Source organism: Lissotriton vulgaris, chromosome 9 (genome assembly GCF_964263255.1).
Source record: "Lissotriton vulgaris chromosome 9, aLisVul1.2, whole genome shotgun sequence".
In the NCBI taxonomy this organism is placed as follows: Eukaryota; Metazoa; Chordata; class Amphibia; order Caudata; family Salamandridae; genus Lissotriton; species Lissotriton vulgaris.
The window spans coordinates 77641549-77653947 of record NC_141697.1 but is presented as its reverse complement, the minus strand read 5'-3'; the positions used below and the strand labels follow the sequence as shown (position 1 = coordinate 77653947).

General features: G+C 42.6%; 1 protein-coding gene across 6 annotated transcripts in view; it reads right to left on the bottom strand.

The window, feature by feature from the left end:
* The window catches only part of RBM25 (RNA binding motif protein 25), a 370502-nt gene extending 364476 nt beyond the window's left edge, over positions 1 to 6026 (bottom strand). For 2 of the 6 annotated variants that reach the window (XM_086937079.1, XM_086937080.1), the window contains exons 1-2: positions 5704 to 6026; positions 5341 to 5477 (exon numbers count right to left, since the gene is read on the bottom strand). In XM_086937079.1, coding sequence (XP_086793205.1) covers positions 5341 to 5373 — 33 coding nt within the window. In that variant the 5' untranslated portion in view covers positions 5374 to 5477; positions 5704 to 6026. The remainder of the gene's footprint in view (positions 1 to 5340; positions 5478 to 5703) is intronic. The other 4 variants (XM_086937082.1, XM_086937083.1, XM_086937081.1 and 1 more) reach the window with 4 other exon arrangements.
* Between the last annotated feature and the right edge of the window lie 6373 nt (positions 6027 to 12399).

The window sequence follows — 12399 nt, the reverse complement described above, 5'->3', positions numbered from 1 at the left end:
CCTGTGTGACTATGCATCCTGCACGCATCTACCTCAACTATGCCCACCTTGATGTTATCTCCAAAAACACTTGTAGCACGCTTAAACAAGTATATGCTTATTTTGTACTTTTATATTACTGGCGCAACTGTTTGACTATGCACCCTGTACTACCTCACCTATTATCTACCTCCTGTTTTTTGACCTACCTATGTAACTATGCACCTTGTACCTAACTACCTCAACTATTACATTCTATTTCTCCATACCCCCCAGCCCTTGTAAAGCGCTCTGATATCTGCAAAGATCTTGTTCGCGTTATATAAAACTTTCCAAAAAAAAAAAATGGTTTTTGTAAAACCGTATGGGTGTGGGAGCTGCCGGGCCCTCACCATTATAACTAACATTGGCAAAAGGAAAAATTGTTTTTTGGTCTCAAAAAGCACACACCGCCATAGTAGTTACTGGCACTGAACAAAACTACTTTGTGTGCAGATATGCTCCTTGTGAAAGAGCAAAATGCTGCCTGTCACAGCGTAGCCAGCAGATATAGAGAGACAGAATTGTAATACACACAAATGTCACGGTCAACACCAGACCAAATTAGGGGCCCAATTATTAAAGAAATTCTCAAAAGTGCATTCATGGTATGTTCTTGCATTAAGTGCAGCTATACGGCTTTCGTGAATTCCCAAGTATTTACAGAAGTAGGACAAGAAACAGTACTCCTAGAAAACATTTGTGAACTGCATTTTAGCATGAGCAAATATGCATGTGTAGAGTTGCTCATGTGAAAATCTGAGTGTTTGCAAGTTCACTTTCCCTCCAACCACTTTATTCCCAACTCGAAGAAGGTTTAAGACGGCCATTTTCAGGAGTAACTTTCCAACATTTCTCAGTATGGGACAAGATTAGAGACTAATTGTGCAAACCTACTAAATTGCATGCTTTAAGTGTTTTTACCAGACTCAAAAGGGCATTCTACCCATGGAACTAATGCTTACCACTACCTTCAGCCCCAGTATGTGTATCTGCGGAAACATAGCAACATAAGGGGATTGTAAGTATTCAAACACTACTATGGTATGAGCCTTGGCATAATCAGAGATGCTAGATAAGAGCTTTTATATAATGAGATTGCTGCCATATTTCATAGCTGCACTACATGGCTCCAAAGGGGCAAGTAGATTTCGTCACAGAATTTACAGAGCCACCTGCCCCATGGACAAGTAGATATTGTATTGAATTCCACGCCCCTGTGCAGCAGTATCTGGCTGAGGTGCGATAGGAGGTGCTCGAACCACTACATTGTCATGGAAAAAAAAAAACTAATGTGACTATTAAAGTGGATTTCAAATCAAACAACATTTTAGGCAATCACCTGAGTTTTACGAAGGTGTGTATGAATTTGCTATGTGCACAGCAAAAAAGTTCAATATGGTCACCCGCAAAAAAAAATAATAAAAATCATACATTGCACAAATGTACATGCAGATGAATGAAATTCACTACTGAAGGTGGGACTGCTTGAAACAGAGGCCTTCGTGAATAAACGTTGTTAGCCAATTATGAAGCTTGAAGTGCAGACAGCACTCACTAATCAACACAAGATCAGCACGTGTTGGCTGTGTTCGGCCTAGAATTATGTGGAACACCTTGCACCTCGTTAACTGAGGTAATGTGCAGCCAGAAAACAAAAATACAGTCCAAAAAATGATTTTATCATTGGTGCTCTTCCACATAAGAGTTATTTTCCTAGCTCTGCGAAAAAATGAAAAATTAAATACTGACTCAAGAAACAAAGCAACCATTTAACCAAAATATTGTTCAATACTTTCACACCATCAATATGTAAGCACCAAACATGAAACCGTTAAATACACTAGCAAAGCCCAAATATAAGAATTAAAAAACATTCACATTGATGAAAACTGAAGCATGCTTGAAAATACATACTATATTGTATATATGCGTGAACCCCAGGCTGCCACCCACACCTGGGTCACAAGTGGGCATCCCTACTCTGAAATGACTCTGTTCCATCCAGGTTACAGTGGGCTAGGGAATTTGGATTCCTCGCCAAATAAAATTAACAAACTGTTTGCATATAAACCACATAGCTGGGTATAAATTTGCCATGGAAGTATATTCTTAAAATAACGAAATAAATACTAGTCAGAAGTCCAACCTTTTCATTTAGTGTTCAATTTCTAGCGCATCAACGTACCATAAACTCTTCAAGAATAACATCGGAAGGAAAAAGGTTTAGAATTGAGAAGCGGATAAAGATACAGCTTTATCAGCCAAACATCGTTACCAGCAGAATATTAACACATTGAAAATTGTAACCCAAAATACTAACTCAAAGTGGGTTGATAGTTATAAAATACAAAGTGTTAAGAGATTCTTAAGCAGGACCAGCATTATCACCAGAAGGTCCTGGCGGTGTGAACTAATGGGCAATATTTGATGTAAATACCACAGGTAAAAGGCTCAGACTGCCTGTCTGTCCTGACTAAACAATAGGTGTGTAGGCCAAGTCTTTTGAGTCAACAGCATCAAGATAGTTGTCAATCATAATATGGGTAAAGTTTGGATGGATGTGTTAAGACTAATACCCCACATTTATTGGGAACGTATTGGGGCAATGTTGAATCCTAAGGTGTATTAACTAAATAAACTGAATAAATAGCCATTTAAAGACGTCCAGGATTGGATATTTGTTATCATGGATTTAAGGGGTTAGGGTTTAACTTAACTACAAGATGGGTAAGAATCAGAAGGACGAGGTCCCATCGCCTCACGAGATCTGGGGCAGTGAAATAAGTACCCCCATGAGCCATTGTCTAGTAAGGCCCATTACTTGAAAATGATTAGCAGGTGTAATCATTTTTGGAGTAGATTGCCAGCTGAAGAAAAAAACATAGGTTTCCCAATATATATATATATATATATATATATAAATAAACACTACCAACACCCCTTCGGATATAAAGGAATAAGGAATGGGGAGGAAGAGAACGATTTTAGTCCATAAATGGAAGTGGTCTGGGGACTAAAAGCCTTCGTTTGAAGGTCTTAGGTGGCTAGTCTCCATCTAAGTAAACACTTTAAAATCAAACTGCGCCTTATTTGTGCAAAGGATCATAGGAAGGAAGGGCATACAGTCTAGCAAAATATTGGGGGTTGGTATCGTGCATGGGCCAATCTTTGGAAGTAGCCAGGAGTTGAATTCATCATGATCACTGAAATAAGTTTGCAGTTTGCCACCAACAGTAGCAGCAAAAAACATTGCAGGCAAAATTCCTGGTGTTATGTGAAAAATCAGGAGGGGGTGGATCTGGGTGCTATGAACTATTAAGACATTTGATGGACTGAAGGCCATGAAGTAATTTATTCTGGCCTAAATTCCATCATGGAATTGATTTCGAAGGCCAATGAGGGCTAAAGTTCATCACTGGTAGTGATTCGTGGAACATGCATAGTTGGGAAGGGAGTGTCTAATTCTATATCTATTATTGCAGCAAAAAGTAAAAACATTAAAAAAAAAAGGACTAATGGTCATTGGAAACGTTCTGCACCCAAAGTCTTACACACCCAATATCCATAGTGGAGTAAAACCTTATGGAAGAGGGGGTTGCATCAGTTACAAATAGAAGAGAAAGAGAAAATAGTGCAGATGTCCAGCAGCACTGAAGTTCAGGACTAATGTTCCATGCTTGAACTATTTCAGGTGGTGTTGGGGCTGGGCTTCGCTGTATCAATGAAGATCTCTGAAAGGCAGAAGTGAACTAAGGTCCAGTTTAGGAAGAGAATATGAGCATTCAAATCAGTAGGAGAGATTAGAAAACTAAAAGTGTATGGAAGATGACAGTATGGTCCATCCTCAATTGAACAGATCTGGGAAGTTTCACAGATAGAAATAGTAGGGTTAATGTTTGTAAGAAGCCTTGTGGATATCAAAGAAAGGTTCAGCTGGAAATATGTCCCTTCACTTAAGAAATTCATTGTGGTAATGGCACAATCAAATTAAAATGCCACAGAGGCAGTCCAGACCATTATTGAAAGCGGATATATATATATGTCCCCATCACTGAAAGAGATAAGGGACGCTAAGACTACCCTTAAAAAAATGAGGGTAATGTAATTGCAAGGAAAATAGTTGGTCTGGGTAAAGACAAACTAACTGGAAAAAGTATTGCGAGATACACTATTCATATCACTTGAAGAGATTTATTTGGGCGGAGGCCCATTGATGGAAGATGTTGCAGGCCATTATCCATCATTTGAAAAGGTTAGTGGAGGCTAAGAACCATTAACACTGAAAGAGCTTGTGTCTGTTGCTGGGGGGGGGGGGCGCTGACCTATATTATACCAGGAAGCCGCATATAGTGGCAAATCGTTGCACCAAATGAGGAATGCAGTGATGGGGGTCGATGTTTAGGAACTATGACCTTCAGAAGAGGCCTGGGGAAGAAAGGCCACCCATTATAATGTACTGTGATGCTTCAACCCATCAGGTTTCAAGACTTCTTTGTAAGAAAGTGGGAGTAGGAACCTGCTGTATGAAGAGTTAGATGGGAAAGGTCGCTAAGCTTAATCATGACTGAAAGCTGTCAAGTGGTAAAGGCCCATCGTCATAAAAAGGGTCCACTAATACTACCTCTGTTCACAGGGTAAAGGGAGTGAGGGCAATCACGAGTGAGGATGTTCTAATTTCTGTCAAAACATTACAAGTATGTTTACTAAAGTTCAAATTAATGAGAAGCCAGGAAGGGGGGGGGGCAATGATCACAAATGGGACGGTCGAAAGAGGGAACAGCTCACCATAACAAGCTACTCGGGGCATATTAAGGTACATCATTAGAAGAGATTAAGGGAACAGGTGAAGGGTCCAGCGCAGGATGGGTTAAAATCCACCACTTAAAGTGGTAGCGTGCAGTATCCAGCGATCACCACTGGATGTGGTCGGGATGTTGTTAGAGAATAAAGAGCTGACTTCCTAGCCTACTAATAATTTCCACTAGCGTGGGGATGTTGAGTGCTGATGTGTAAAATTGTTGTATTTAACATTATTAGTGAGGAAGTTTTAGTACGGGACACATCTGGAGTTTCGTTCGCCCTCTTTGAAGGAAGCCATCTGGTAGCAAGTCTTGATCGTGAGCAACAGGAGACGTTTCAAGATTGAAAGAGTTAAGCTAGGACATCAGTGATGCAAAGAAGCATAATGGGGGCTCTTGCTCCATCATCAAATCAAGCGAACAGCTCTTGCTCTCACTTGGGGGAGACAGGTTAGCTACATCACAGACAATACAGTTTATTACATTCAGAAAAAAGGGTAATAAATAAAAAAATAATCACTTTAAACGTCCTGAACGTCGGCAATCCCGCCATGCTTCCAGCCGCACGCGTTATCTACACGGGGGATCCCTCTCTCTGCAGGGAGGGGGCCTCGCCGCCAACCCCGGGCCTCGGGAGAACGAGGCCGCAAACCGCCGCTGCACAGAGGATACAAAAGAACAGCGTTTCAATGGCAGCAGCCCTAAGCCGCCCGCCCACTACCCCTCCCCACAGGCCCCGCTAGGGGCACAGGCGGCATCGCCGGCCCCCTCCCCACCATCTCTCGGCGGCCCCGGGAGCCCCCGCCCGCTCCCTGGGGCCTACCTTTCCCTCCCGCCGCCCGCCCCCACCCCAGGGCCCTGAGCCTCCGGTCACCCCACTCACCCGTCCCTGACGGCTCGAGGGTCCACCTAGTCGCGGATCGGGCAGCCTGGGGCTCGCGCTGGAACGCTTGGTCGCTAGGCCGCAAGAACACAGACAGAACAGGCAGGCAGAGCGCGGCGGCCGTCGGAAGGGGGGGGGGGCGGGGTCACGTGACACACCCTCGAGCACGGCTGTACAGCACGAGCCAGCACAGACAAATCTCCCACGACCATAGAGTCAGAACAGAAGCAGGACAGGGGAAAGACTGTCCCTCACGCAAGCTCACAACGTGCGGCGAAGAAAGATCATGAGTGGCACAGCGCACCTCTCAGCAGGAAGTCAGCTGTGACGTAGTTGCGAAGAACACAGACGACAGACTACGGTAGCGCAGCTTAGTGAAATAAGATCGGTCTATTTTGCTGCATTTTCCCCACAGCTGCTTCCTGGTGTGATTGTAGTTTGAAGTTCATTCACTCAAAGATACGTAGGATAGGCTGAAAGACGGACACACACGGATATGAATGTGGATACATTTTATAATACGTAGTGGTCGTATACTTTAAATGTATGGATCAACTAAAATAGTACGTATATTACTGTTATAAAAATCAGTTTGTCATTAAAAAAAAAAAACATTCTCAGAAGATAGTTGCAGCTTTGATGCAAAACGTATGTTTTTTGAAGGGTAGTGTGGAGGCCAAAATCATACATGCCAACGGAAAATCTGTTTTGGAGGGGAAAATGTGCATTATATTGTAATTGAATTTATAGAGAGCTTACTACGCCTGGAGAGGCGTTTTATTGGTAGTAGCACCCAAAAAACAAGCATTTGCAATGCAATAGGTCTCACATTAGGAAAGTTTGAGCTATTGGTATTGTAAATGACACATTTTTTATTCATGTTTTGTTTTCGAAAATAGCTAAATTAATAGCTTTGTCATTTACAATGCCAATAGTTATAACTTTCACAAATGTGACACCTATAGCATTTTTATTGCAATATGTGTTGTATTTACGTGACTTACATGTATTGATATTACAAATAACAATGGCTTTTAATTTTTTAAAATAATTAATACTTAAATAAAAGTTTTTGTAATTAATAATGGCAATAGCTTAAACTTTTGTAATTAACTTTAATGAATATTATGTTCAGTGTATTTTATTGTGACGAAAATCCAAGAACATAAGTGAAATATTAACCCCTTAAGTGCTGCGTCGGGGCGTTGGCCGACGGCAGCACTACCTCCCCAGTGCTGCGCACGTCCATTGAACGTTCATTCAGCACTAGTTCGAATGGACAGCGCAGCACTGGGGAGGGAATTGCGCCGCACCTAAGGTGTTAACATCTTCTTGTTACATTTGTAATAAAGCTTGAAACATTGACAGAACATATTTGAACCAGTTGCTGTTGAATGGTTGTACAGATTGATGCTGTGGTGGCACTGAGTGATGTTGTGGTGGCGAACGAGTGATGCTGTCGCGTTCAGTGATGCTGTGGTAGCGCATAGTGATGTTGTGGTGCTCCTGAGTGATGTTGTGGTGCTCCTGAGTGATGCTGTATGCTATGCTAGGTTTTGTTTTGCTATCCTATGTTTTGTTTTGCTATGCTATGTTTTGCTATCCTATGCTTTAATTTGTTATGCTATGCTATGTTTTGTTATGTTATGCTATGTTTTGTTATGCTATGCTAGGTTTTGCTATGCTATGCTTTGTTATGCTATGCTATGTTTTGTTACGCTATGTTTTGTTGTGTTTTATTATGCTATGCTTTGTTTTGCTATGCTATGTTTTGTTGTGTTTGGTATGCTGTGCTATGTTGTGCTATGCTATTATATGTTTTGTTTTGCTATGCTATGTTTTGTTGTATTTTGTTAACCTCTTAAGTGCTGCGTCGGGGCATTGGCCGACGGCAGCTCTACCTCCCCAGTGCTGCGTACGACCATTGGACGTCCATTCAGCACTAGTTCCAATGGACAGCGCAGCACTGGGGAGGGATATTTGCGCCGCATCTAAGGTGTTAAGCTATGTTATTTTTTGTTGTGTTTTGCTATGTTTTGTTATGCTGTGTTGTGTTTTGTTATGCTATGTTTTGTTATGCTATGCTATGTTTTGCTATCCTATGCTTTGTTTTGTTATGTTATACTATGCTATATTTTGTTGTGTTTTGTTATGCTATGTTTTGTTTTGCTATCCTATGCTTTGTTTTGTTATGCTATGCTTTGTTTTGATGTGTTTTGTTATGTTATGCTATGAGTGTGTGAGGGTGAGGGGTGTGTGAGGGTGAGGCGGTGTGAGGGTGTGGGGGTGAGGCGTGTGAGGGTGAGAGGGTGGTGAGGGGGTGTGAGGGTGAGTGAGGGTGTGTGAGAGGGTGAGGGGTGTGAGGGTGAGGCTGTGTGTGTGGGTGAGGGGGGTGTGGGGGTGAGGGGGTGTGATGGTGAGGGGGTGTGAGGGTGTGTTAGGGTGTGTGAGGGTGAGTGAGGGTGTGTGAGGGTGAGTGAGGGTGTGTGAGGGTGAGTGAGGGTGTGTGAGGGTGAGGGGGTGTGAGGGTGAGGGGGTGAGGAGGTGTAAAGGTGAGGGGTGTAAGGGTGAGGGGGTGTGAGGGTGAGGGTGATAGGGTAAGGGTGTGTGAGGGTGAGAGGACCTTATAAGTGTGTAGTGTTGCAGCTTTCCAATGATGGTGCTAAATACAAGATGTGACTGACGTGCAACAGGAGGTTCGTCAACAGCAGAGAGGGAGCAGTGGCAAGATGAAACACTCTTTTTTGGGGAGATACTGTTGCATTTTGGTATCACTCATTGGTATTGAATGGGCTAGCTAGCACTAGGAAACTTGCATTAAGGTGGCCATAGGCGCTTTAGACGTCTTTAATAAAATAAAATGCAATCTTAATAAGCCGAGGAATATTAACAAAATGGATAGATAAGAAGGATGGGCTCGTTTTAAAACGAAGGGGGCTTGGAAGGCTAAGAAATTACATTGAGCCGTTTATTCGGGTCATTTTACAGCTGAAATTGCTTTTCATTTAATTCCAGCAGCAAGCGATAGTTTGTAAAACACTTTGGATGAAATGACAGAGACATCTTCGTGTGTTAGGAGAGGCACTTATATCTGTTTTGTTTTCTGCTCGTATGTGATTTATTTTAAGGCGCCACTTCTTGAAGGAAGAAAGCATGCTAGGCAGATTTCTGGAGAGTTAGGGCCCCTTGCGATGCAGAGTTACACCCCTAACTTTCAGGCCATATTCCACAGATGGCTCTGCTGTTACAAAACTGGAGCAACTCTTGTGCTGCTCCTTAAGGTCCTTAAGGGACACTTTTGTTTGGTAGTCGGCTAAGCATCCTACACGCAATGACGGCAGTCAGCACTCTGTCTAGTCTGTCAGCATCCTTGTGGCTGTAGCGTTGTGTCAGTGGGCCAGCAACGCCATTGGATGAAGAAGGATGGGGGGTGGCAGGTGTTCTCCTGTGGGTGCAATGCCGATGGTTTGTCCTGACAACAGCATCAGGAAGTTAATAAAGTAACCCACAAAGATGGGTGTGGTCAGTTCTGCGACCTCGAGTTAACCAGTACACTGTGTCCTTGTCCTTAATTAATAGTGCGACATCCACACATCACAGTGGCCATTCCAACCCCGCCTATTAGCCAACAGCAGTGACGTAACGTAAAATAATGAGCCAACCCCTCCCCCCTTGCAGAATGTGGCGAGAGGCCCTTGTGATTCTTATATCTTACAGAAGTTCTAAGGCCTTAAAGGAGGCTGCCTTATTGGAGCCCGCACCCCACCCACAGGGTCACTCTGCACGTGTTGCAGGGTCCTGCCTTATGGGCCTGGCTATCAAACTGTTTCATCTGCAAATCAGCCGCGAGGAATATAAGGCTAAACGGTAAAACTGAAGCCGAATTTTGAATGTGCAACTCCGCTTAAAAAGTAAAACGTTTCTTTATCTGCTGCAGACAAACGTGCCTGTGGTCTGCTGATTCCAGAACCCACCACACCCTCTCGCATGCCTTCTTGCGAGGGCTCCATTGAGATACGTCTAGTCATGAGATAAGTTTGGAATGGAAGCGAAAATGTGATATACCAATTCAAAATTTCGTTTTTATCATTTTTGGCGCACAGTTTGCAGTAAAACACATACCTGTGTCATAAAACAGTCATGAAACTATATAGATCTTGCCAGTGGCGTAACCAATGTCTCGTAAATCCAACAATAATCCGGGTCAGTTGGTCCCTCAGGGATCTGGGCCCCGGTGCCACTGCACCTGCTGCGCCGATGGGAGCGCTGTCCCTGGTTCTTGCAAGTTAGTTGCTTACTATTTTAAACAAGGGGCAAATCTTTACTTTCTGTTAAAGATTCGATAATCTACGAAGACAACCTTAAAAACAAGCTCTTGGCATTGCTGTGGGGAGGGGGGAGGAGAAATGCGAGACACGGCCTGGTGGCCGTGAAGTGTGAAGCAGGGGGCGGGGGAGCGGATGCCTTTGAAGTGAAGCTCTCGGAGGCAGGCGGGAGCAAATGGCAAGCGCATGCATGAGCACATGCACTCGACGAAATCCGCAATGGTTTAGCCTTTGGTTTGCCCCAATACTCTTGTCTATTTATTCCTTGCGGAATATAATAGACGAGACCTAACAAGCATTGGCATAGCCAATATTGATGGAGCGTGGGTTACCAGCTTGGTTTATTCTAAAACTCCATACTCACCTGGGCCCATGAACATACATACAATAAGCTGATAACCATTCACTGCCAATCAGGAAAAAATATTTAACCTTATAATGACTTACCTGTACCCCGTTTCTTACCAATCCTTTGTCACCTTAGTTCTCAATTTACTCCGGTCGAATAGATCAGGTTGTTAGCATAATAGGCATAAACAGTTTTTACCTTTTATATTTTGAATGACCACAGACTTGGAAGAGTTTTAAAACCTTTACCTATGCAATAATTTTGTGAGTCAAATACAAATATATGTAAACACCAGCTTCAAGAAGGATATTAATTAAAGCAAAAATATAAAGTTTTAACACAATTTCATGACATTGGTACCTGGGATGGGTGGAAAAGGAAAATGGTACAAGGACATACTACACAGATTTATATTTACCTAGAATCATGCGAGGACCAGCCCCTGGCCAAGGGCTGGAAAAGAAGGACTCCAGACTAATCAGGAGTCAATGGATCAGGACAGGTGCAGGATAGGACAGGTAATCTCTTCTAAGTGTAACGCCAGCATTAAACCCCTCTCTGGTGCTACTCTCTTTCCCCTTCTGGTTGGACAGATTCTTCTCCTTCAGTAATCTCCCAACTCTTCTCTCTCCCTCCTCAATTCTTCTTACAGAGTGCTCGACTAGGCCTCTGTACTCTGTGGCATTCGCCGTCTCCTTCCGCAGTGTTGGGGCAGTGACAAGTCGGACAATCTAACTGACTAAGCCTACCTTAGTTGTACTATTCTCAGTGTATGTACCTCCCTCCAATGTTTCAATATTCGTGTATTCCCTGCATTCGGTTGGTCAATGGGATGGGGAGAGGTCATCACACTAAACTAATATGAAGGCATCTTCTTTGGTTTTTGTTCCCACCCTTAATTTTACTTTCCCATGCTTTATTCACACCCAGCAATATTAATGTTACTTCATGGACAATGTATATAAAATTATTCTTCCTTTCTCTGGGTCAAGAGGTGAGGTTCTCAGGCGCTTCGCTGGTAACATGGGAATTGGCAGCTTTTCAATGTCATCGCTGGAGGTCTTTCAGTGTCCTCGACGCATGCATATAGTTTGTTCAAGATGGAGATTTCAGTCACCCTCCAGGCCTAAATACGAACTAATAATAAAGTCAAAGAATGGCATGTTAAAATACGAAAATAAATAAGTGCACTGTATACCACTTATTCCTACTCTAATCCCATTAATTTATTTTAACTATTGCATTAGCAGTTTAGCAGGACATGCAAGGTTTAGTTTAAGCAAAACCTTGTGCATTAACATGTGAGGTTCAAAGTGGCCATCTTTAGTACTAATGCGCAGCTGCAAAGAATTCGCACCAAAAGCAAAGAACGTCATACTACGTAGATGTAGTAGACACATGCGCAAAAGATTCCCGCGTTTTTTGCAGCCATATTAGATCACTCAATTAATTGTTAGTAAAGCACATAGACAAGCTTTCCATAGATGAAATAACATGTTGTGTGATGTATTTATTAATAAATACAAACATGTTGGTGAATTAATTACATGTTATTCGAGAGGATTGAGTCCAAGCAAGTTTCTTACGTATGAAACCTTGCTCCTTCAATAGGTCTCGCCTTAGGGACCTTTAAAGTGTTTAGCCATGCAGGACACACACATACAGGCTTTAAGTTGTTAAACATATTTCCTGCACTCAAGCACAGTGTCCTAGCAGACAGTCATCCAGTAACCTCACATCTTTCCCAGTTTAAATTCAGAACCACTCTCTACAATTGTAGGCTTTTCACTTTACGTGAAAAGCTTTTTTACACTCAAGGGAAGTAAAGAAGAACAAAAATGACAACAATAAAAAATCTTATTAGAGCAAAATAGTCTTAATTTGGAAAAGGCAGCAGAAGAAACACATTTTACGTTGGTTTAACTCGTTAGTAGGAGCGGTTTCATGTTTTTCTCCATTAATGTATTCTCCATTTTCAACTTTAAGAAAAAACGCTTGGAAGGGATGGTAGAGGCAATATTA